This window comes from Rhincodon typus, chromosome 10, assembly GCF_021869965.1.
Source record: "Rhincodon typus isolate 14 chromosome 10, sRhiTyp1.1, whole genome shotgun sequence".
Lineage (NCBI taxonomy): Eukaryota > Metazoa > Chordata > Chondrichthyes > Orectolobiformes > Rhincodontidae > Rhincodon > Rhincodon typus.
Window position 1 is genome coordinate 4,276,304 of NC_063341.1, and position 27,049 is coordinate 4,303,352.

Consider the following 27,049-nt stretch of genomic DNA (forward strand, 5'->3'; position numbering starts at 1 on the left):
ATCCAGCCCTGCACCTTGTTGTCTCGGATTCTCCAGCATCTGCAGTTCCTACTATCTCTGAGGTTATCTTCCACTTGCTTGGGACGACAGGGGGGACGCAGGGGTGAATGAGTTAACTAGCCGTGACATCATTCAAGTGAGGTAGCGAAAAGGAATGTGGTGATAATAGGGGGCAATCTAGCAAGGGTGGGGGTGGGGTATCAACACTGTTCTCTGCAGCAAAGAGGAGGAGTCTGGATGACTGTGCTGTCTGTCTGGTGCCAGGATTCAGGACATTTGCTCAGGGCTGGAGAAGTACTCACAGTAGGAGGGGAAGATCTAGTGTTCAGGGTCCAAACTGGCTTAAGTAGAACCAGCAAACAGAGAGTATGAGAAGCTAGGTGCAAAATTAAAATTCAGAACCTCAGGTAATAATCGCTAACTGCTACACTTGCAAATTGGCATAGGGCAAATAAGAAGAGAGATATGAAATGCATGCCTCAAAGACCTGTGTGAGACAATGGTGGGAAGCAATGGCCTCATGGTATTATCGCTAGACTATTAGTCTGGAGACCCAGGTAATATTCTGATGATGCAGGTTAGAAATCCACTGCGGTAGATGGTGGAATTTGAATCCAATAAATATCTGGAATTAAGAGTCTGATGATGACCAGGAATGCATTGTTGATTGTTGGGAAAAGCCATCAGGTTCACTAGTGTTCTTTAGGGAAGGAAATCTGCCACCCTTACCTGGTCTGTCACTCTTACCTACACGTGACTCCAGACCCACAACAATATGTCGTTGATTCTCTATGGCCCTCTGGGCAATTACGGACGGGCAACAGATGCTGGCACAGCCAGCGATGCCCTCATCCTGTGAATGAAGTAAAAAAAAATGTGGGTTCGTTTCAATGGGGCACTGGGACCAGAACCAGGGAAGATGGGATTTGTAACATTGGGAAAGTCTGTACCTGAACCATACAGGGTGCTGTTGTCCTAGAAATCCACATAACCAGTGAAGCAGAAAGGGTTTTGTACTCCACTACACTTTGAACGGAAACACAAAGCCAAAAGCCCTGTACATGAACGGATAGAACGTTCATCCCAAAGTGAATGAACTGATCACACACATTGAAATAAATAAATACAATTCGATAGCCATTACAAAGATGTTGCTGCAGGATGACAAGGATAAGGTCATAGGTTGAATATAGACAGGCATATGACATTCAAGCAGAATAGGAAGTGATGTAAAGATGGGGGGAAACACTGCTGATCTCGGATAGCATCAGGAGATCAGAATGTAGAATCAGTTTGGGTGAAGATGAGGAATAGCAGGGAAAAGTTGTCATCATTGGGAATGGTCTGCAAGCCTTTTAACAGTAATCACAATATAGGATATGAAGTATGTAAGAATAAATACTGGATACTTGTGATAAATGGATGGTAATAATCAGGGGTGACTTAAACCTATATATAAGCTGGAAAAATCAGATTGGCAGCAGTAGACTGGATGAGGAGTTCACAGATTGCTTTTGAGATAGTTACTTGGAGCAGGACTTTCTGATGAAAAGTCATCTAGATTTGAAACGTTAGCCTGCTGTCTCTCCATGGATGCTGTCTGACCCACTGTTATCTACAGCATTTGTTGTTTTCAGCACTTTCTGGCGTTGACCAGAGAATAGGTTATATTAGACTTGGCATTGTGTTGCATGATAGGATTAATTGACAAACTCAGAGCAAAGACACCCCTAGGAGATAACGACCACAATATAATTGAACTTTACATCCAGTTTGAAGAGTGGGTTGAAGAATAACTTTTAAAATTAAATTAGGACAGCCATGTTGGCATGACCATGAGCTAGTTGAAATGAACTGGACACTAGGCTGAGGAATGGATCGAAAGAGAAGCAGTGACAGACAGTAACATGTATTTGTACTACAAAAAAAAGTTCTAAAGGGAGGGCCAGCCACAGTTATATTGAGATCTTAAAGGAAGCACCAAAATTAAAGAAAAAATGTATAATTACACATAGGTGAGTGGCACGTTTAATGATTGGTCAGAATATAAAGTACAGAAGAGAATAATTACAAAGTTAATGAGGAGGACGAAATAACAGTATGAGAGGAAGCTAGAGAGGTAAAAACGATAGTAAAAGTTTCTATGGGTATCTAACAAGGTAAAGAGTAAGTAATATAAGTGCTGGTCCTCTAGAGACCCAGAATAGGGAGTTAGTAGAAGATAAAAAGGAAATGGTAGATAAAATTGACAAATATTTTGCTTCTGTTTTTACTACTGAGCATACAAGTAAAGAACGTTCCAGTGACAGCTATAAATCAGTTGCTGGAAGAGATACTGAGCAAAATGATGGTGATGTGGTCTGACATGCGCAGGTAGATTCATCCTAGGGTCTTAAAAGAGGTGGCAGTTGGGATATTAGATGCAATTGAGTTAATTTTCCAAAATTCCCTTGATTCTGAAAAGGTCATATCAGATTGGAAAGCAGCAAATATGTCCTCTTTACTCAAGTAGAGCTAAAAACAGTTAGGAGATTATAGGCCAGTTAGCTTGTGTCTGTAATAGGCAAGAATTGATAAGAGATGATAGCTCTGTGCATATAGGACACGCTGAAAGAATCAGCATAGTTTTATGAAAAGGAAATCATGTTAAACCAATGTATTGGAGGTCCATAAAGGACTAACACATGCTGTAGATAAGGGGACCTCATTGACATACTGTACTTGGATTTCTACAAGGCATTTGAAAAGGTGCCACATAAAAAGCAAAGGAGAAACATGTGATATAGGGTGTAACATGTTAGCATGGATGGAAGACTGGATGGCTGGTAGAAAACAAAGTATTTAAGACATAGGCTTTTTTTATGATTGACAGGATACAATGAGTAGGGTCTTGCAGGGGTCTATGCTACAGTCTCAACATTTTATAATTTACATCAACAACCGAGATGATGGGATTAAAGGCATGGTGCCTATATGTTCGGATAACATAAAGATGTGGGAAAGCAGGCTAATATTGATAGCTCGATTGCATGGGCAATAGTCTGGACAAGAGAATATAATGTGGGAATGTGTGAAATTATTAAACTTGGCATAAAGAATAAAACAGCAGACCATTCCTTAAACAAAAATGAACTGCAGAATTCCTCGGTGCAGAGGGATTTAAGTGTTATACTGCAGGGCCCACTGCTTTTTGTCATTTATGTAAATGATTTGGATGTGAACGTAGGAGGTATGGTTAGTAAGTTTGCAGATGACACCAAAATTGGAGATGTAGTGGACAGTGAAGAAGGTTACCTCAGAGTGCAATGGAACCTTGATCAGATGGGCCAATGGGCCGAGGAGTGGCAGATGGTGTTTAATTTAGATAAACGTGACGTACTGCATTTTGGAAAGGCTAATCAGGGCGGGACTTATACACTTAATGGTAAGGTCCTGGGGAGTGTTGCTAAACAAACAGACCTTGGAGTACAGGTTCATAGTTCCTTGAAAGTGGAGTCCCAGGCAGATAGGATAGTAATGAAGGTATTTGGTATGCTTGCCTTTATTGGTCAGTGCATTGAGTATAGGAGTTGGGAGGTCATGTTGTGGCTGTACAGGACATTGGTTAGGCCAGTTTTGGAATACTGCGTGCAATTCTGGTCTCCATGCTATAGGAAGGATGTTGTGAAACTTGAAAAGGTTCAGAAAAGACTTACAAGAATGTTGCCAGGGTTGGAGCATTTAAGCTACAGGGAGAGGCTGAATTGGCTGGAGTTATTTTCCCTGGAACGTCGGAGACTGGGAATTGACATTATATAGGTTTATAAAATCATGAGGGGCATGGTTAGGATAAATAGACAAGGTCTTTTCCCTGGTGTGGGGAGTCCAAAACTAGAGGGCCCAGATTTAAGGTGAGAGGGGAAAGATTCAAAAGGGACCTAAGGCGCAGGTTTTTCAAACAGATGGTGATGCATGTATGGAATGAGCTGCTACAGGAAGTGGTGGAGGCCGGTACAATTACATTTAAAATGCACCTGGATGGGTACATGAATAGGAAGTGTTTAGAGGAGTATGGGCCAAATGCTGGCAAACGGAACCAGATTAATTTAGGCATGGACGAGTTGGACCGAAGGGTCTGTTTCCAAATGATATATCTCTATGACTCTGTGAGTTGTAAAACGTTAGTTTAACTGCAGCAAAGTGATTAAGAAGCAAAGGGAATGCTATCCTGCATTACAAGAGAAATTGAACAGAAAAGTATGGATGTTATTCTTCAATTACACAGACCACTGGTGAGACAACACCCTGAACATTGTGTGCATTTTTAGTCTCCTTATTTAAGGAAGAATGTAAATGCATTGGGAAAGGTTTACCAGACTGATAACTGGGATGAGTGGGTTGACTTATGAGGATAGGTTGGACAGACTGGGCTTGTTTCCCCTGGACTTTAGAAAAGGGACCAGTGCCTTGATTGAATCGTATAAGATCATGAAACGCTTTGACAAGGTGGATGTGAGAAAGGTGTTTCCTCTTTCGGGTGAGTCCAGAACTAAGGGACGGAGTTTTAAAATTAGGGGTCTGCCCTTTTTTGAACAGAGACGAGAATCTTGTTTCCCTGAGAAGCTTCCGCACCTCTGAAACTCTCTGCCGCAGAAGGTAGTGGGGGCGGGATCATTGACACTTCTAAGATGTGGATTTTTGTCAGGCAATGGAATCAAAGGGAGTTGACGGGAACATGGAATTCAAAACCCAAATAGATCGGCCATGAAATGTATTCGATGGCGGATCCACCTCGAGGAACTGGCCTAGAGAGAATCTAACTATTTCTGCCAGGCGTTCAATAGCATTACCCTTGCGGAACCCCTCCACTCTCAACACCACTGTGGGAGTCACTAACCAGAAAAAGAATACTACCTGGACTGGAAGGTCGGAGCTACAAGGAGACGCTGGATAGTCTGGGACTTTATCCCTGGAGCATTGGAGACTGTGGTGACGATCCTATGCAGGTCTATAAAATTATGAGAGGCATAGATAAGGTAGATAGCCGACAGCTTTTCCCCAGGTAAGGGAGTCTAAAACTAGAGGGTATAAGTTTAAAGTGAGAGGGGAGAGATACAAAAGGGTCTAGAGGGGCAACTTCTTTCACACAGAGGGTGGTGAGTGTCTGCAACAGGCTGTCCGAGGTACTGGTGGAGGGGAGTACAATTTTGTTACTTAAGAAATATTTAGACAGGTAAATGGATGGAATAGGTATGGAGGGATATGGACCAAACGCAGGCAAATGGAACTAGATAAAATTGGGAAAACTGGGCTGCATGGACAAGTTGGGCCGAAGGGCCTGTTTCCATGATGTAAACCTCTATGACTCTATAATTGAACTGGCTACAAGAGCAGATCAGAGGCTGAGAATTCAGTGACAAGCAACTCACTTCTTGTGGTCCAGAACTCTATCCATTATTCATTATCTACAAGGGAAAAGTCAGAATTGTGATAAAATACCCTCCACTTTTCTGAGTACATGAAGGTCCAACAATATTCAAGAAGCTCAGCCCCGTCCAGGGCAAAGTTGCTACCTCATCCAATACCTTAAACATATCACAGACACACAATAGCAGCAATGTTTACTATCTACAAAACGCATTGCAGAAATTCACCTTTTACAGCACCTTCCAAACCTGGGATCACTACTGTCTTGAAGGGCAAGGGCAGCATATGCATGGAAACACCACCCATTCCCCTCAAACCCGCACACTTGGGAGTATATTGCATTCCTTCACTGTCATTGTCCAAATCCTGTCATTAAGCTTGAATGGATTTGCTGCAGTTCAAAGAGGTGGTTCATTACTGTGTTCTCCAGGGCACTTAGGGATGGGTAATAAATGCTGGCCCAGCATGTATACCGTGAAAATAAAACAGGAAAACAGAATCCTGGGTCTTTTGCTTCCAGCGTTGTCCTTGCCATTAATTCCCAATCTAGGATAAACACTGACAAACCCATAGGCATAGCTGCTCTGTACATGTTACCCTGGTCATTTCAGGTAGAAAAAAATTAGCACCTCCACATCCCAAGAGAAGTCCTGTGCATTCGGAGATGTCAAGTTGCACGTCTTGCCATGGTGCTCATGTCAAGAAGCTATCAAAAGAATGTTTTCTCTTATTTCACACCAGGGCTTAGGGTTTAAATCCCTTGAAATCTCCTTATTACAATAAATTACCTTTATACACCACTTGCCCTGTGGAAGGCTCAGTGGAACACCGTTGGACAAAATTTGACATGCGTCACATGAGGAGATGGTTGAGACTTGGTGAACGAGGCAGGTTTTAAAAGGAGGATGGAGAGGGTGGAGAGATTTTAGCAGAGCTTGAGGCTAGAGAAGCCGTAGCTGAGGCTGCCAATGATATTGTAGGAATGCGGAGATCCCAGAGGATTGTGGGGCAGGCGAAGGCTCCAAGACGTTCCAGGCCCTGAAGGGATCTGAAAATGCGCATGAGGGTTTTAAGAATCCAGGTGTTGCTGGAATGGTAGCCAGCGTTGTTCAGCAAGCACAGGGTTGGCAGGGAACTGGGACTTGGTACAAGGTAAGACGGAGGTAGCAGAGTTTTGGTTGAGCTTGAGTTTACAAAGGGTGCAAACTGGAGGAGGCTGGGCAGGAGTGAATTGAAATAAAGCTACACAAAACGGGGCTGCTCCAACAGCTCAGCGGTTAGCACTGCTGCCTCACAGTGCCAGGGGCCTGGGTTCGAGTCCACCCTCGGGCGACTGTCTGTGTGGAGTTTGCACATTCTCCCCGTGTCTGCGTGGGTTCCCTCTGGGTGCTCCGGTTTCCTCCCACAGTCCAAAGATGTGCAGGTTAGGGCAGATTGGCCATGCTGAAGTGCCTCATAGTGTTCAGGGATGTGTAGGTGGGTTATGGGGATGGGTCTGGGTGGGATGCTCTGAGGGTAGGTGTGGACTTTTTGGGCTGAAGGGCCTGTTTCCACACTGTAGGGGATTCTATGATGAGCTGGTACATGGACTCTCCTTTCATTGTGGGAAACACCCCAAACTTGTTGTAAACTGGTACTCCAAGGAATGATTTCTTCAAAGGCACCATGAAATCAAAAATGCTAATTCTTTTCAATTAGTGCCAGGGTGGTCCTTCCTGTAATATTCCTGCCAACAGTTCTGTCTCCTCCATTTGATCCATTCAGTTCTACCAGTGGTTTCTCTTGAAAGAGACGAGGCTTATCTCTGTCGAACTGAGGTGTGCGCCAGGAAAGGAATGTTGAGGGGAATTTCCAAGCACACAATCTGCTGGGCCAGCACTGGGATACAGCAACCTCCAGCCTGTGTTACTTTAAAACATCTGACATAGTTGGAACCATGCCTGCTCTCGAGTACCAGAAAGAATGATTTGTATTTACATGGAACCTTTCACTAACCCTGTATGTCCCAACGTGCCTTACAACCAGTTATCAATTTTAACTGTTGCACTAATGAACGAGGCGTAGGGCCTAATTTAAGCACAGCAAGCTCCCATAAACATAATGACCCGGTAATCTGTTATTGTCTTTGGGTAAACAATACTTATGACGGAGCTCTTTAGTTCTTTTGGATAGACTGGCCCCGTGAGAGCTAGACAGGGTTTTGGCTTAATGTCTCATGCAATCATTAGCAGTGTCGTCCCCTCTCAGCGTTGCCCTGTAGTGTCAGCCTCGTCGAAGTGTTCACGTCTCTGGAGCGGGGCCTGAACCACCAGGTTGCGACTCTGAGATGAGAAGGGGCTTCGGGTTGGGAAATACCTGCTGAGTAACTCATCCACCGAGTGCATTCACGGTAGAAGAGGGACAGGCCCTAACGTGCAATATGCTCCCAAGGCTTAAAAGTGAGTTTGCCCTTCTGGCCATCTCCAAGGTCTTTGTCCAAATTATGGGCACCATTTCTTCAATAGGCCTCAGTGGGGTACTGGCCATAAACCCTGTTTCCAGCAGGGCAGCTCAAAGAAGATCACAGCTCTCCATAGGATTCAGACCTCTGTGGCAGCAGATAAGGACACAAGAATATAAGAAATAAGAGCAGAGTAGGCTATCTGGCTCCTCGAGCTTGCGCCACCATTCAATAAGATCATGGCCGACCTTTTCGCGGACTTACCTATCTACTCACCATTACCCTTAATCCCTTTACTGTTCAAAAATCTATCTATCTTTGCCTGAAAAACATTCAATAAGGTAGCCTCAACCGCTTCACTGGGCAGGGTATTCCACAGATTCACAACCCTTTGGGTGAAGAAGTTCCTCCTCAACTCAGTCCTAAACCTGCTCCCCCTTATTTTGAGGCAAAGTTCTCTTGTTCTAGTTTCACCCACCAGTAGAAACAACCTCCCTGCTTCTATCTTATCTATTCCCTTCATAATTTTATATGTTTCGATAAGATTCCCCACCTCCCCAACTCATTCTTCTAAATTCTAATGAGTATTGTCCCAGTCTACTCAATCTCTCCTCAGAAGCCAACCCTCTCAACTCTGGAATCAACACAGTGCACCACATCCTTTCCCAAGTAAGGAGACCAAAACCGTACACAGTACTCCAGGTGTGCCCTCACCAGCACCTGATACAGCTGTAACATAACCTCCCTGTTTTTAAACTCCATCCATCCAGCAATGATGGACAATATTCCATTTACCTTCTTAAATACCTGCTGCAGCTTTTTTTTTTCCTTTATTCATTCACAGGATGAGGGTTTCGCTGGCTAGGTAGCATTTATTGTCCATCCCTAATTGTTCAGAGTCAACCACATTGCTGTGGGTCTGGAGTCACATGTAGGCCAGCCCAGGTAAGGATGGCAGTTTCCTTCTTTAAGGGACATTAGAGAGACAGATGGGTTTTATGGTCATCATTGGATTGTTAATTCCAGATACTTATTGGATTCAAATTCTACCATCTGCCGTGGCGGGATTCGAAGCCGGGTCCCCAGAATGTTATCTGGGTCTCTGGATTAACAGTCTAACGATAATACCACCAGGCCATCGCTTCCCGGTACAGACCAACTTTTTATGATTCATGCACAAAGACACCCAGGTCCCTCTGCACAAGCAACACGCTGCAATTTTTCACCCTTTAAATAATAATCCATTTAATAATCGCTACAGATCAACTTTTTATGATTCATGCACAAGGACACCCAACTCCATGTGCACAAGCAGCACGCTGCAATTCTTTACCATTCAAATAATAGTCCATTTAATACCACGAAACTAGTCTGGTAAGGGTCAAATGTTTTAGATAATGCTGGGTGAGGGGGAAGGACAGAAAGATGGCCTTCCCCAGTTAGCAATGTTGAGGAACTGCATTCCATGGCACGGTCAATTTCACCTGCCTGCTGCGAATCCTAGCCTGCGGGTCATTCGGCCCGTCGCGTGTGCATTGGCCTGTTAAACCCTGCCTGGCGCTGGCGGTGGGTTTGGGTTACCTGAGTCCGAGGCGGCCGGGCTGACCAGGCTCAGCAGCTCCTGCTCCTTCTCGTAGTCGCCCTTGCAGAGTAGTTGGCCCTCCTTCAGCACAAACTCGTCTCCTTTCTGGAGCTGCCGCTCGCACACACAGCAGCAGAAGCAGGGCAGGTGATAGACGCTCTTCTGCGCCCTCATGACGAACTCCGTAGGGGCGATCGCCTCCATGCAGCCACTGCACTTGGCTGCAAACAGCCTGCACAGACACAAAGAGAAAGATCCCATTGAATGCTGAGGCTATTTCACACCCCTTGCAGATCAAGCCCTTCACACTGTCAATGCTTCTCTAATGTCGTGATTGCAGCTCGTTTCACCTCCTCACTCTGTCTCTCATCTTTTTGTTTCCAGCTCTATCTTTGCTTCATTTACCCTCCCAGGCTCTGATTCCCTCTCTAGCCCTTCGGTGGGAGTGGGCGGGCAACTTCTCTCTGGGAAAAGAGACCTAAAATTACTGGCGAACGTGCTAACAATCCCATAGTTAATATGGAAAGTCAGCAGTTCGGATGTGGCCTCCGCAGGCCTGTGCTTGCGACCAACAGTTAGCAGACAGGACAATCACGTAGGAGCTTATAATGGGCAACCATTCCACTCTGACTGAATGTGCAGATAAACATTCCCAGTTACCAATACATATCTACAAGAGTGACAGCAAATCAACAGTGAGAATTGGCAGCAACATTTAGATATTGTGATAACTATAATATTGCACTCGGTATGACTAGCGGCAGAGATTTATATTCACAACTGAATACAAAGTTGTGTCCTCGACCCCATTTGGTCAGCTTTTCCTCGTAAACAGCCACTTTCTTTCCTTACGAAGACAACCACACAGCTACAACAGGCTGGGTACCAATTCCCCTCCGACTGCAAAAGTCACTGAAGCAAAACTCCAGTGGACACACTCAAAGAAGCATAAAATACTGCAGATGCTGGAAATCTGAAGCAAACACAGAACGTGCTGGAGAAGCTCAGTATCTGTAGCGAGAGAAACAAGAGTTAATGTTTCGAGTCCTGTATGACTCTTCCTCAGAACCGAAAGACATTGGAAAATAGCAGGTTCTTGAATTGTTCAGGCCTTCTGACCTTCTCTGGCATTCTCTGTGTTTGTTTCAGATTTCCAGCATCTGTGGTATTTTGCTTTTATTCAAGCATTTAATTCCACTTCTCTTCCAGGAACACCCACCTTGAAGACCTGCTCTTCTCTCTGGCAGGATTTCCATTTTAATCTTTCGGCTCGTTCAAAACTATAAAACCTACCATTTTCCGACGGCTTCCGATTTTGAAGAAGAGTCATATTGGACTCGAAACGTTAACGCTGTCTCTTTCTCCATATATGCTGCCAGACCTGCTGAATTTCTCAGTATTCTCTGTGTTTGTCCCAGCATTTATATCTGTCTTTACATTTACAACAACCCCCCCCCCCCATTCAACAGTGACAAGATAACGTCTTTTCCTCATCAAGTATTTCAAGCACTCTTACTCCACCCATATGACATTGGATCCCAATTGTAATGGATGAGGTTCTCCAAGCTGAGATGAAATCTATTCATTTTGCATTATTTGCGAGGGTGCATGGTAGGTGTTGGGAGCCAGAGTAATTATACACCTTGTTGGTGGGGGAGGAAGGAGAAATGATCCTTTGGTTGACTGGAGATTGCAATGTTTAAGGTTCTGTGCTGAATGACAGAGGATTGATGCATCTGACCGTCCTTCAGAACAATGGGGTGGAACCCTGCTGGGAGGTATTAATGGGGCAGATCAGTTTCAAGGGTCCACACATCTGAAGCGCTGCCAGTAGCTACTTGCTAAGATGTATAGGCCACAGAGAAGTCCTGGAAGACATTGTTCACTGAATGTTTCTAAGCGAGAGAGAGAGAGATCAGGGAGGCCCAGGAATAACAGATTGTCTGAGAAGTTGGGACTTTGCGTGTGTTTAGAAACTGGGACTTTGACCAACAAAGTGGGCGTCCGTGTTGGAATGGGATCTCGGGTGGAGGTCAATTTAATAAATAGAAAACCAATAGGGATGAGTCTGTGTATAGATTCGAGAGCAATCTGGAGTAGTGTACCTTTTGGGTTAAGTTTGTATCTGTGGAACTTGCATAGAGCAGATCTGTTGTCAGCTAGGGATCAGACTAGATCTTTGCAGGAGAGCAGCGAGAATTCTTCACAAGGAAGACAGGAGTGGAACAAATTTTTGTAACTCTCAGAGAAGATTGATGTCCGGGTTGGTTGCTGAGAGATTCATGGGATCTGCCTTGGTTGCACCTGTGCAGAATTGTGTTGTGTTCATCCAAAGTTTCCTTGTGAATCCATGTTGACTTTGCGGTAATTCTGGAGGGATAGCAGATAATTGACTGTTTTATTTGTTATGATGTGGAGGTGCTGGTTTTGGACTAGGGTGGACAAGATCAGAGGTCACACAACACCAGTGAAGTGACTTCACCTGACAAAGCAGCAGATCTCCAAAAGCTTGTGATTTCAAATAAATCTGTTGGACTTTAACCTGGTGTCATGCAAATTCTGATCTTGTTTTATTTGTTAGCTGGCATATAGTAACATTTTTTCCTTAAAGCAATGGAATTTTGTGGCTTTATTCTCTTGGTGAGTACCTGGGATTTCAAATTTTCATTAGAAGGCTACTGGTCACTAATCAAATTTGCAAATCCAATCCAAAATTTGCTCCAGTCTGGAATTATAGCAAGACATTCTGTTACCCACCCGTCAATCACACGTTATACTGAAGCATCCATCCCATTCAGAACTTTGCTCTGCTGCTAACTCAGAGTAGCTTTGTCTTTTCGTGGTCTCCTATTTAGCTATCCTCCTCCAAACCAGCGAAAAGGCTGGTCTCATTTGGAAAGCAGATGTTCCATGTGATCCCAGGATTATAGGCTGTGAGTATACAATAGCTAAGCCTCAAATTAAGACTTGAGATTACTGCCACTATGTGAGATAGCCTACTGCTGACAGCAGTTAACGCTCTCACATTTATTGCCTGCAGACACATGGCCAAGAAAATAAATTGCTTAACAAAGTATTTTTACAAAGGCTCCGTGTCAGCGATCAGGTCTCTGAACCATCCAGCTCTGATTCACTGAGTTACAATCTGCGTAGAGTTATCTCAATGAGCAGGTTGGGTGAGATCTAAAGAGAGGGAAGTCAGCCGTGAATTCCTGCTCCTTGAAAACCACTTGGAAAATGCGCAAGAGATGGAGCAGTGGAAACGAGTGGAATGGTGAGTGTGTGGATGAGAACAAGAACAGGGATTGTCTGTGATGGCCGCTGTAGGGGAACAGCCATGGTGCTACTTGGGGTCATAAGTATGGCTCATGGATGCAGAATGGCAAACTGAGCAAGACTACAGAGTTGTCTGTAGCCACGGAAACAAAGGTCCCAGCAAGATCCAATATCTCTGGGAAAGAATGGGAAAAAGATTTGGGACAGGGAAGGAGACTCAGTCAGGAACGAAGACGGGATTGAAAGCTCTCAGGTTAAGCAGTGTGAGGAGCAAGTTCTCTTTAACCACACTTGGTCTGCCCCAAACCAAGCCCACCATCATATCACCCTGATGGACGCAGGTCTACTCATACTGCTTACTCTTGGGTTCCCACTCCCTAGAATTATGGCTACACTGTTCGCAAATAGAGCCAAGAACACAAAAGAAAACCGTTGAGAATTCAGAAAAATAAATACAAGCCTGTTGCAAGTCTACGAGTGCTTCCATACACCCTTTCTAATTAAAGAGACACACAGCAGCTTTTGATTCCAAGTTAAAAGAATCTTCTTTCAATACCTGAGTGATTGATGTTAAATTAATACAGGTAAATCAATATTTTATAGGATGTAATTATTATTTTGCTAATGATTGCATATATAGTGTAAATCTTATCCACTGTCTCAATTACAGTCTGTAGTATTCATATTTAATATAGTTGTCCTCATCAAACATATCAGATATTCACATCAGATATATCCTCCAACATCAACAGACTGCAAAGGAAGTGGCATTTATCCAGCTTATGTTTATCTCAGTGTCAACTCCTGTCCATGTACAGTACATACTGGATAAAAGGGGATTGATTCAGTCCTGTCTGGAACTGTGTGTGTGTGTGTGTGTGTGTGTGTGTGTGTCTCAGTGTCAGTTCCTGTCCATGTACAGTACACGCTGGGTGAAAAGGGAATGACTCAGCCACATTTGGCAAAAATTCTACAATGTTAAATAGCAGCACAACTTGAGCCTCTGTGTCATAGTGCGCTGACGATGCAACTTTCCATACCTATCTGTGTGTAACGTGTGGCATGCGGTTACGGTCCAGGTTACCATCTCCTTGAAAACTGGCCCCTCCCCCGCAGAGCTGAATGTCAGTCCGATTTAAATTACAGGAGATCGACAGGAGAAAATGCAGCCTTACAGAGTCCCCGCTCGCCCAACATGTGTTATTAGCTGCGTCGCCATGGAGACGGCAAACCCAGTTTAATAAAAAGAAAATATGCTTCTTCGGACCTACACCGCACCCCCCTCCACCCTCCCCTTTAATCTGTTTAATCGACCCTCGCTAATCTGTTTAAGAAGCTGCTGCATTGTCAAATAAGCAAGTGTGGAATTTCTTCCGCAGCCCGAAGCTTAGCAACAGTGCGGGGGAGGGGAGGGAGAGTGACAATATTTAAACATCTGATTAATGAAACATGACTCGCAATCAATCATCCCTAATCACGAGTGCCGGATTACGCCGAGCTGGTTTTTGGATTTCCATGAGCAGGGCGGAGAGAGAGAGAGAAGGGCTGGGTAGGGTTCTAGGTGGGGCATGGAGAAGCATTGCCCAAGTTCAGACTTGGTGCCTGAGGTGAATGAGTGAGGCGAGATAGCCAAGATCAGACACCCCCACCTTCGATGCCGCCGGCTGGCACTGCTGCCTCACGGCACTGGGGACCCGGGCTCGATTCCACCCTCCGGTGTCTTGTCTGTGTGGAGTTTGCACATTGTCCCCCGTGTCTGCGTGGGTTTCCTCCGGGTGCTCCGGTTTCCTCCCACAGTCCAAAGATGTGCAGGCTCGGGTGGATTGGCCATGGGAAATGCAGGGTTACAGGGATGTGGATCTGGGTGGGATGCTCTTCAGAGGGTCATTGTGGACTCGATGGGCCGAATGGCCTGCTTCCACACTGTAAGGATTCCATGGGGCTAGTCACAAATGAGACCTCTACCCCAGCCCCAAAGGTTTCAGTCGGCACCAAACATAAGATGGCATGATACAAAGTGCCATTCAGCCCAGACTACCTGTGCTGGCTCTCTGAAAGTGCTCCCCCTTTTGCCGCACCCTTTCTCTGCAGCCCTTCCAAATCTTCCTGCTGTGTGTCTTCATCCAATTCTCCTTTTGGCGGTGACAATTGAAGCTGGATCGACCACCTCTTTCAGGTGGCACTGTACCCCAGCCAGACTAACGCTGCAGCTGATCAGCGAGGCTGGGTAATCCCAGTCCCACTCGATACCCGTAACACGCACGTGTCAGCAGCGCTGGGTGAGGAAACAGTGTCGGAGGGGTTTTGGGACAAAGCTCAATGGTGCCTAGGTGGCTGACATCAGAGGGATGCAAAAAACCAGTGTTGTATATGCAAACAAGACTGCACCTCACAGGGCGCTGGGTTTGCTGCCAACATTCCCCTGATGTGTAGAGAAAATGCACTCACAGTCTCACTAGAACCAGCTCTTTATTGAACAATGGTGTCCTGATGCATTGATATTCAAAGGATATGGGGGGAAAAGCAGGAACAGGATGATAGCTGCGATAATAATGAATGGGGGAACAGGCTTGAAGGGTCGAATGGCCTATTTCTGCTCTGATTTTCTGTGTTTCTATGATAGACGTTGTCAGAGAGACTACGAAAGGGGACCTAAATGCTAAGGTTCGCTCCTACAACCTGCTGAACTATGCTGCTCACAAGTTTATGTGGAGTTATGAAAGTGGGGAGGTCTTTCTGACACCACTCAATATTACTCCATTCAGCCCATGTAGAAAAGCCAGTGTTCTAGGAACGCAGATCTTCTGTCAGGTTCAATGAGGGCTACAGAGACAGAGAGATCCATTCAGCTGAATCTCATTGACAATTTAAAATTTGATGCTTTGAAATTTAGAAATGGGATCTTCAGAAGTTCCCTCAGGCACCTCTAATTATAACTACTACAGACTTGAGACGAGGTAAGAATTCCAGGCAATGTCATGCTCCATCTAACACTCCATGGTTGTTTACATTTTCACCAGTTTTAAATAGCTTATAGGCTTCCTAGTTTCATTGCTGCCTTAAGAACAAATAAAATTTCAGTGGAATAATTTTTTTTTGCTCAGTTTAAGAACACCCGCATTTATTGCCGATCCCTAATTGCCCTAGAGAAGGTGAAGATGAGCTGCCTTTTTGCATCAGGCGGTGTAGGCACACCGACAGTGTTATCACAGTTACCTCTCTAGGATCACTTTCCCTCACCTGCTTTTCAAGCTTGGCACCAAGTCACAGGCAGTGATACAGATCTGATCAGCAAAACAGAACTCAACTACAGTACAAATCACTCATGGCACATTTACATTAGGCGCCCTTCTAAGCCATGCACTCAAAAGCCTACAGGTTCCATTATTGCAGTATGTCCTTGTGTTTTCCCCCAGGAGTTTCAGTAAGAACTGGAGGGATTGAGAGCTGATGCAACTGAGCTCGTTCTCATCAGATGAAGTGATGGGAAGAGAAGTTGGAAACTAGATTTCCCAGTGGTTAAGGGTCTAAAGCAGAAGGGTACAGATTTAAGAGACTGAGGACATAATGCAGAAGACACTTTTACTTGGAGAGTGGTGAAGCCACCTTTAATTCATTTACAGGACCTGTGTGTCGCTGGCTAGGCCAGTATTTATTGCCCATTCCTGGTTTGAAAGTAAACTTATCTGTGTGGTCTAGTCCTTCAAAGGGATAGAGGTTGTGGGTTTCAGAAGGTGATGTGTAAGGAGCTTTGGCAAGTTTCTTTCTTGTAGGGTATAGATGGTGCACACTGCTACCACTGCATGTGAGTGATGGACATAATGAATGTTAAAGGTGGTGGATGGGTCACCAATCAAGAAGGCCGCTACGTTGAGCTTCTTGAGTGTTGTTGGAGCTGCATCCTTCCAGACAAGTGAGGAGCTGTCCATTACACTCCTGACTTGTGAGGTGTAGATGGCAGAGTCCCGGAAATGGGTTGCCCACTACAGAATTCCTAGCCTCTAACCTGTTCTTGTAGTCACTGTATTTATACAGGTGGTCTGGTTCAGTTTCTGGTCAATGGCAACCCCATTAATCATGGGGGATTAAGTGATGGCAATGCCATTGAATGTCAAGGATTCTCTCTCATTGGAGATGGTCATTACCTGGCATCTTTGTGGCACAAATGTTGTTTGCCACTTATCAGCCCAAGTCTGGATATTGCCCAGATCTTGCATTTGAACACGGACTGCTTCAGTATCTGAGGAGCGAATGGTGCTGAACATTGTGCAATCATCGGCGAACATCCCCACTTCTGATCTTGTGATGGAGGTCATTGATGAAGCAGCTAAAGATTTTTGGGCCTAGGACACTACTCTGAGGAACTGGGGAGTGTGGGAGGGCTCTTGTAGCATATGTAGTGTCCGTACCTTTGAGCTAGGAAACCCAAGTCCAAGTCCCACCAGCTTCAGAGATGTGTCATAGCATCTCTGAACAGATTGATTATAAAATATCTTCCAAGGAACTCCAAGGATGTCCTGGAGCTGAAATGACTGACCTTCAACAACCACAACCATCTTCCCATGTGTCTGGTATGAGTCCAACCAGCAGAGAGTTTGTCCCTTGATTCCCATTGACATCAGTTTTGCCAGGACTCCTTGATGCCACACTTGATCAAGTTTAACCTTGAAGTCAAGGGCAGTCTCTCTCACTCTCACCTATGGAATTCTACTCTTTAGTCCATTTTTGGACCAAGGCTGTAGTGAGGTCAGGAGCAACAGTTCCCAAATGGAGCAACAGTGAGAAGATTATTGCAGAGCAAGTACCGTGTCAACAACATCGTCTTTCACTTTGCTGATGATCAAGAGTAGACTGATGGGGCAGTAACTGAGCAGACTGGATTTGTCCAGCTTTCTATGGACATGACATGGCCAGGCTACTTCCTGATGTCCCCAAATGCTTTACAACCAATTAAAATACATTTGAATGTAGTCACTGTCCTAATGCAGGAAATGCAACCATCAAATTGCATGGAAAATATTCCCACAAATAGCAACATGATAGTAATGAGATAAATTGTTTTGATGACAAATAAAGTATAAATATTGGTCCCTGCTCTTCCATGAAATAGTGCCTGGGCATGTTGTATATCGAGCTGAGCAGATAGGTAGGGCAGGGTTTGATGTCCAACCTGATAGACGGCACCTCCAAGTGTACAGCAACTCCCTCGGTACTGCACTGGAGACCCAGACGTGACCTTTGTGCTCAAGTCCTGGTGGAAGACTCAATGATCTAGGTAGGTAGTTGAAGGAAAGAGTTGATGGAAACAGTGGGAACGTGAGATGAGAACCATTGTCCACATGAAGGATACACAGTGCCATTCCTTTGCAATTCCATGTAAATAAACATAATTTTTTTTAAGTTGCAATAATTTCAGAACAAATGGTAAAGGATTTAGGCACAATTTAATATTCCCAGGAGACTGAGCAAACAAAACACATTATTTGGAGTGCATTTCTCAATACTTGAGTAGCTACAACTGCTGGATTTGACTTTTTTTTATTTACTCATAGAACATGGGCATCGCTGCATTTCTTGCCCGTCCCTCATTGCCCTTGAGAAGATGGTGGCAACCTGCAGTCCACATGCTGTAGGTTAACCCACAATGCCCTTAGGAAAGGAACGCCAGAATTTTGACACAGATCTATGATCACAGCTGCGATGATACTATGGCTTTAAGAGGTGTATTTTGTCCTTTTTCTTTGAAGAGAAGTTTTAAGGCAGATGTACCGAGCTGTCTATTGAAAGCCCATAAAGTAAACAGCTTTTGAGGTCTTGGGTTTTTTCATAAAGTTGGAACAATAGAAGCAGACTGAATGGGTGGGGTCAAGCTCCAACAGAACCAGGATTTTAAGTTTTAGACTTTCAGTAGCAGTTGCTGCAGTACATCTCTCCCTGCTCGTCTTTCTCTGTCTCAGAGATTTCTCTTGATGTTTTTCTTCCTGGACGGGAGCATTGCCTGTGAGACAATCTAGTTTTCTGAACTTGCCTTTGGCCAAGGGTGTATTTATGGGATGTTATTGAAACAGTTACTGTTTAGTAGTAAAATAATCTATTATTCTGTTAAGCTTTCCAATAGAGTTAAGTTATTCCAATTTCTTCTTTCTTCTGTTGTACTTTAACTCTAGCTAATGAACAAAGTGAGTGTTTTGCTTCAAAAAGTAACCCCAAGGCCTCAAAAGCTGTTTACTTTATGGGCTTTCAATTGATGGCTCAGGACCTCTGCCTTAAAACCTCTCTTCAAAAACAAAAGGACAAAATACACCTCTTAACACCACAGTATTGTCATACAGCCAAAAGTGAAGTCCTGAAAGCATGTTGAGTGATAATGCCCTGTGTCAAGTGTTGTAGATGAGAAAAGGAAGGTGGGAAATCCTATCTCTTTTTTTTGTGTGGGTATCTGCAATGTAATGCGCGCTTAGAGAAATCTTTCATCTCTTCGCTGTTGTGATTGTCAGTAATTAAGTCAAAATAGGCTTTCGGGTAACTGTTTAAATCAGAAGAAAAGTCAAACATACAATGCCCTGGAATGTAAATACACGTTCTCCCTCCATTAGATACACAGACACACAAACAACTAAACACGGATTCCAGAGAACAAAGCTTGCAGCTAGATTATTAACAAAATACAACAAACAAATCACATTAAGATTGAATTAAAAAGTAACTGCGGATGCTGGAAATCAGCCATAACTGTTCTGAGGAAGGGTCACTGGACCCGAAATGTTAACTCTGTTCTCTCTCCACACATGCTGCCAAATCTGCCAGCAACTTCTGATTTTGTTTCACATTAAGATTGCATCATTTAAGGTGCACGTGGTGGATCTTTGGAAAAGTACAAACGTTGGAAGTCTTAGGATTTCCAGATGAAGTTATGGCCAAGTTTCCATGGAGCTGAAGCTTTTCAGGTGGCAATGAGTTACTTGGAGGTTGAGCGGACTTGACTGGTTATTGAGGAACAATTCTATGGTTCTTTTGGCTGGTGGACTTTATCCCTCTTATCCTGTTGCTCCAGAGGAAACCTAGTTCCCCACTGGTTCTCAGAGTAATAAGATACATCAACCGCAACAAGTTTTGATCCTGTGGTCAATAGTGTTATTGATACCCAGAATGTTTTGAGATTAGACACCTTTGCTATACATTGGAGAATTGATGGCAGACTTTCACACCCACATATAACTTCTGTCTTTTCAATTCTTTATCTTTAGTTTCAAACTCAGAGTCAGCAAGTCTAGACTTTGAGCTAGGTGGTTTGTTTCAAAGGTGTAAGTTCTACAAATTTCTTTTTGCCTTGGTGGTTCTATTTGAGCGAGGGTGCCCCACCCCACTGTCACTTATATTTTAAGAAATTTGCGGAAGCATACTCAGACATGAGTTTATTCTTTTTGTAGAAGTCATAGAATGTGTCACCTGGCCTTTGGTCGCCATTTCGTACCAAAGTAAGTTGTCCATTTGCTTTGTTCCTTCTTTATTTTTAAAATGGAATATATTCGCGTGCAAACATATGATGTGACAGTGACACAAGCATATCTCCTGAATTCCACCCTGTCACCACCTCTGCTGACTCCTCCACTGTTGCTAAACTATCAGAGATCCAGTACTGGATGGGCAGAATTTTGGGAAGACTCAAGCCATTGACTCCCAACTCCATTTGCTAACCGCAGACTCTATCCCACATCCAGGATGGGGCACATTTGACCCTGAGATGGGCTTTCCAGCCTCATATTTGTGTCCAGCCCTAAGGCCGGTTATTTCCTTGTCCACACATCTCTCGGCTTTCACCCTTGCCTCAGCTCATCTGCTGCTGAGCCTCCCACTCGCACTTCCACTATCTGGAGACGGCACATCCAGCTGCTCACCACATGCTGCCCTCCATAAACTGGCGACTGTTCAAAGATCTGCCACCTGTGTCTAAAATTGCAGCGAGTCCCACAGGGACAGGGCAAGATCGGATTTAGGAGCTGGATTAATGGGCATCAGTCCTTGCAGTCCTTGTTCTGGCATTTGATAGGATCATGGCTGATCTGGATAATGACCTCACATCTACCTCCCTGTCCATCCCACAATGTTGCCTTTCATTATTTTTGTCAATTCAAAGTATTTTTGTCATGCATCTATTTGCAGTCGTACTCCTATTTTAAAACCCTGCCTGGGTTGTAATTAAAGGAATCGTGATCAAGGATAGAAAATTTGCAAAATTTCTTGATGGGTGGAAGGAATAGTGGTGCTCTTGTTACCCAATATTAGCGTCAACACCCCGACGACCGGGAGTGGGGGGAGACAGGGGCAGCACGGGGTTAGATACAGAGTAAAGCTCCTTCTATACTGTCCCCCATCAAACACTCCCAGGCCAGGGACAGCACAGGGTTAGATGCAGAGTAAAACCCCCTCTACATTATTCCAATCAAACACTGCCCTGACAGGAATGACACGCGGTTAGACGCAGAGTAAAACTCCATCGACACTGTCCCCCATCAAACACTCCCAGGACAGGGACAGCACCGGGTTAGATGCAGAGTAAGGCTTCCTCTACACTGTCCCCATCAAGCAATTCCAGGACAGGGACAGCACAGAGTTAAAGGCAGAGTAAAGCTTTCTCTACCCTGTCCGAAACAATCCCAGGACAGGGACAGGACAGGGTTAAATACAGAGTTAAACTCTCTCTACACCACTCTGATCAAACACTCCTCGGACAGGTACAGCATAGAGTTAGATACAGAGTAAAGGTCCCTCTACACTGTCCCGATCAAACACTCCCAGGACAGGAATAGCACAGAGTTAGAGACAGAGTAAAGCTTTGTGCACCCTCCCAGAATGCCAGACTCTGACACATTTTCTCTATTTTGCAACTTGATCTCACTTGAAAACAAGTTACACCGAGAGGCCCCTTCCTCTTGAATAATCTAAGCTTTCCAGTCCTCCACTTTGTGCAACACCGATGGTTTCTTTTTCCCTCAAGATGAAAAAATGGAAGTAATTGTTGTTAGAAGTCCAGACCTCCTGGGACCAGGGGTCTAAAGCCTTCAAGAGTGTCTCACAACTGAGGGAGAGAACAGGCTGCTGCAGCCTGGTTGTTTCTTTGTATCTTTCACATTCTCACACATTTAAACCACTGAATGTTCGTGTAATCCACTCGAATGGCACTTAATCTTAAGGGTAAACTATACCGAAGCACTCCAACCTTGCAATGACATCTAGCTAAACAGAGAGAGCACTTCAAGATGATTGCATTCCTACAACTGACTGAGCACATCTGATCTTCAAAGGTCGATGTTCATCAATCCCCTACAGTCTTCTGCTTTATAAATGTTAGGTACAGCCAGGCTTTCAGCATTGTGTTATCTCCACTTCCTCCTGCCTTGCAGGGACATGACTTGCTGGGGACCAGCTACCGCAGAAACAGTTATCTTTCATGGGTGTATTTCAGTGCAGTCCCAACCACAGTTAAACATGACCAATTTCCAGATAAAATCATGAGGGGCATGGATAGGGTAAGTCCACAAGGTCTTTTGCCCCGGGCTGGAGAGTCCAAAACTAGAGGGGCATAGGTTTAAGGTGAGAGGGGAAAGATTTAAAAGGGACCTAACAGGCAGCTTTTTCACGCAGAGGGTGGCATATGTATGGAATGAGCTGCCAGAGGAAGTGGTGGAGGCCGGTACAATTACAACGTTTAAAAGGCAACTGGATAGGTATATGAATAGGAAGGGTTTAGAGGGGTATGGGCCAATACTGGCAAATGCGACTAGATTTGTCTAGGATATTTGGCCAGCTTGGACTGGTTGGACCAAAGGGTCTGTTTCCGTTCTGTACAGCTCTATGACTCTCAGCCACCACCACAATGGGAGTCGATGGCCCAGTGGTATTATCGCTGGACTGTTAATCCAGAGACCCAGACAATGTTCTGGGGAAATCGAAAGAATGCGGATGCCGTGAATCAGCAACAAAAAACAGAAGTTGCTGGAAAAGCTCAGCAGGTCCGGCAGCATCTGTGAAGAAAAAATTCAGAGTTAACATTTCGGGTTCGTTTCTGAGGAAGGGTCACCGGACCCGAAACGTTAACTCTGTTTTTTTGTTCACAGATGCTGCCAGACCTGCTGAGCTTTTCCAGCAGCTTCTGTTCTTGTAACATTCTAGGGACGTGGGTTTGAATCCTGCCACGGCAGATGGTGGAATTTGAATTCAATAAATATCTGGAATTAAGAATCTAGTGACGACTGTGAATTCATTGTCGATTCTTAGAAGAAAACCCATCTGGTTCACTAATATCCTTTAGGGAAGGAAACTGCCATCCTTACCTGGTCTGGCCTACATGTGACTCCAGACCCACAGTAATGTGGTTGACTCTTAACTGCCCTCTAGGGATGGGCAATAAATACTGCATAGCCAGCGATGCCCTCATCCCATGAATGAATAAAGAAAAATAAAAATCCTATGTTGTGTAAACACATGACGGACTAATGAAAAGTGAGTTTTACTCTGTATCTAACCCCGTGCTGTCCTTGCCCCGGCAGTGTTTGATTGGGGCAGTGTAGAGGTAGCTTTACTCTGTATCTAACCCCGTGCTGTCCCTTTCCTGGGAGCGTTTGATGGGGACAATGTAGAGAGAGCTTTACTCTGTATCTAACTCCGTGTTGTCCCTGCCCTGGGAGTGTTTGATGGCAGCAGTGCAGTGGTAGAGTGAGATTTACACTTTTTACCTCAATGTCCTTTGTATTGACACAAGGCATTTGAAATATAAAATGTGCTGATTGAAACCTGTTCACATAATGATTGAATAAACTGGTACCATCAATAATAATATTACAGATTACTTCACTCCATCAACCTGAGAAAATTACCTTTAAAAGGTGCTTCTCACTTTTAACCATCGGCATCGTGGAGAAAATCCAAAACTGGAGAGTTCTTACTTTCATCTGCAGAATGCATTAAGTGTAACTATAGCAACAGTCTCCTGGTCGGCACTGCTAAGCATCCTGAGAGATGCAGGCACACTATAAAACCCACAGAGTAATAAGCAAGAAAGGCCAAGTATTGGCTCTTCCATACAGCACCAAAGGTGCTGGGTTAAATTCTCACATTGTGCCTATATAGCAGTTCTGAGAAAGAAACAATAAGTTGATCCTCACTTCATTGAGTGAAATTAAAGGAACATATTGGACAGGATACCTCTCATCCTGATTGTAACACAGGGACCATTCCCCTACCCTGCCCTTTCACCCCCTTCCCCAGCCCCCACACAGGTAGATCAGAACCAAAATGATTAATACTTGCTATTGCCTGGACTCCTGGTTCACGTACATAGAATATGTATAGCTCTGTGACAGCATCTGAGCTTGGAAACTGTGGCAGAGTGTGGAAGGAGCCAATTCTGACTTCAGTTCCCTAACCTGAGCTCCCACCCTCTCTAACCTTCTTCAAGCTATTCCTTAACTGAGAGGTCTTTGACTAAAGCTTTTAGTCACTTGCCCCAGTATCATGTAATGTGGCTCAAGGTCAAATTTTGTCTAATGAAGTGTCTTTGAATTGCTTTGAAACCTTCTATGACATTGTAGGCAATATATAAAGTGGAGTTGATGCTGCTGGTATTGAGCAACCTACATTCTATAACTATTCCACAAGACACGCACAGATCAGATGTTTCTTCAGTGAGGCACAGGTCTCACCATTACGTTGCTCTAACAAGACTGGAGTCCTTGGCTGTACTCTTCCTTTGAGGGCTCTGACATCTCTGGGTATCTTACCCAAGTTTAAGCCATGTCTGAGGAACTGACATCGTTCCCTTGAAAGGTTGGGAGACCATAGATGTGTCAGGATCATACATGGAATCCGAGCATTCAATTGACACTGGACACTCACCATCCCTCATTGATGAAGCAATGGCTCTCTTCAGTTGGGAAAAGGGAGGGCTTCAGTCATCAGGCACTGCGATGGCAGAGAAAGAATCATAGTAGGTGTCTTACACTTGACCAGACCCTCCTGACTGTAAGGGCTGATGGTCCTACCATCTCGCTGCCGTGTGCAATGTTGAATTTTGCCCAATCCAACTGCCCGCTTGCCATTCCCAACAGATAGGAGGAGATGTTTGGCCTGCTCTCTCTTCCTGCCTACGCTGTCAGCGATGCCATACCTCCCACTGTTAAGGCGTCAATGTGTTCCTGTGCTAACTCTCACACAAAGGCAATGTGTTTGTCCACTTGTTAATTCCTTGAATGAACCTGTTGAGCTCTTTAAGAGCTGTTGGCTGGTTTAACAGGATTTATCTCCTTTGCGTTCTGACCACCACCACCCCCCCACCCACCTCCACTACCACCGCAAAGCCCGGTTTAGCACATTATTAATTGTTAGTTTCTCAGTACCTGCCACACACCACTACCTCCTCCTACATCCCTCCTTTACACTCTACCACTTGAAGACAATCAGGCCTCACACACCAAGAGTCACAACATCAGCACTATTCCCTTTCACTGCTACCGTTCAACAAAAGCACTCCATAAAGACTGAAAGTTTGATGATCGAATATATTCTGTGAAAACATCTGGTCTCTGGCATCGAGGAAGATCTATTTTCGTGAAAATCTGGGACATTTTCAGATTACAGGTCGATATTCGGGCAGGCTTCATAACGGTCATGCCCCCCCTTCTCAAGGGTGATTAGGGATGGGCCGAGTTAGTGATGCCCACATCCTGTGGACGAACGAATAAAAAGATGAACATTACCTCCTGCATAATGCTACCATAACTGTGTCTCATATCGATTAACCATTTAAAGAAATACCTCACCTTCATTGAAAGGAACAATAATACAAGTTTGGTTGAGCCTGTGATCCCGGTCATTAATGACAGATAAAATCAGTGCAAGTCAGAGATGAGAATGAGAGGACTACAATGTCAATTCTCACACCAGGTCCTGATATATTCCATGCAGCCAGTTCGACAGAATTGGAAATAACTACAAGCTGATCTCTGTGAGGAGGCCACTGCCTAATCACTATTTTGCTGGCACACCAACTAACATAACAGGGAGAAACAATTGAGAATCTGCCAGGGCCCAAAGCTGCTCTTGTAGGTCTTGTCTCTGAGCAGTGCTGACTTCATCCATCAGGGCACAGGCTTGATAAAATTGGCTTCAATTAAAGGAATGATAGCATGAGGTAAATGATCAGAGGTATAGATAGACTGGACAGCCAGAGACTTTTTCCTAGGGTGGAGGTAGCTATTATGAGGAGGCATAGTTTTAAAGTTAGTGGAGGTAGATATAGGGGAGACGTCAGAGGTAGGTTCTTTACTCAGAGAGTGGTCGGGGCGTGGAATGCATTGCTGGAGAGGGTAGTGGAGTCGGCCTCATTAAGGGCATTTAAGCAGGTATTAGATAGGCATATGGATGACAGTGTAAGGTAGGGGTGGAGGTTAGATAGACCTTAGGTTTAGGGTAAAGGTTCAGCACAACATCGTGGGCTGAAGGGCCTGTACTGTGCTGTATTGTTTTATGTTCTATGTTCTATGTTCTAAATTGTACCCTTGTGGAGAAGATGGGGTGGGACCAATATAAACCAAGACCAAGCTGGCAACGGTGTCACTCCCAGGAATCACAGGTTCAAGTCTTAGCTTGGGAATTTAAGCACATAGCCCAGGCTGATCCTGCACTGCGGTACTGAGCGAGTGCTGCTCTGCCAGCGGTGCCATCGTCCAGGAGGGATATCAATCCGAGGATCTGTCTGCCCGCTAGGTGGCACTACACCAGCAGGTACACTCGGTTGTTTAGTTGGGAGCAAGGGAGGATGTTCCAAAGAGTTACAGACAAAACAAAGGAGCAAAATGGTGGCAGATGGACTTGAAAGTGGGGAACTGTCATCCAGGAATGTTTTCCTAACGAGAAGAGTCTAGGAGCCGTACAAAAGCAAAGGGTGTCGATGTGGCCAAATCATGAAAAGCTGATAGACAGGAACAAAAACGGTGCCTGGAATATCAACCTGTGATATAAAGGGCTTGAATGGAAAGTACTGGAGTCACACAGAGCTCTGGTCAAACACCAATCTGCAGTGCTCTGAGCTCTATGCTTCAGAAAGCCAGTTACACCAGAATAATACCAGAAGGTAAAAACCAGTGAAGTCATGAGGACGAGCTTGAATAGGGGGAGGCATTGGCCTAGTGGGATTATTGCTAGACTGTTAATCCAGAGACCCAGATCACGTTCTAGGGTCCTGGGTTCAAATCCCGCCATGGCAGATGGTGGCATTTGAATTCAATAAGTATCTGGAATTAAGGATCTGATGATGATGATGATGATGATGATGATGATGATGATGA

General features: G+C 44.6%; 1 protein-coding gene across 1 annotated transcript in view; it reads right to left on the bottom strand.

Annotated features, from left to right (window-relative positions):
- Positions 1 to 27,049, bottom strand: part of LOC109918964 (LIM homeobox transcription factor 1-alpha-like) — a 308,155-nt gene that overhangs the window by 38,088 nt on the left and 243,018 nt on the right. The window contains exon 3 of the mRNA XM_048601533.1: positions 9,428 to 9,660. Coding sequence (XP_048457490.1) covers positions 9,428 to 9,660 — 233 coding nt within the window. The remainder of the gene's footprint in view (positions 1 to 9,427; positions 9,661 to 27,049) is intronic.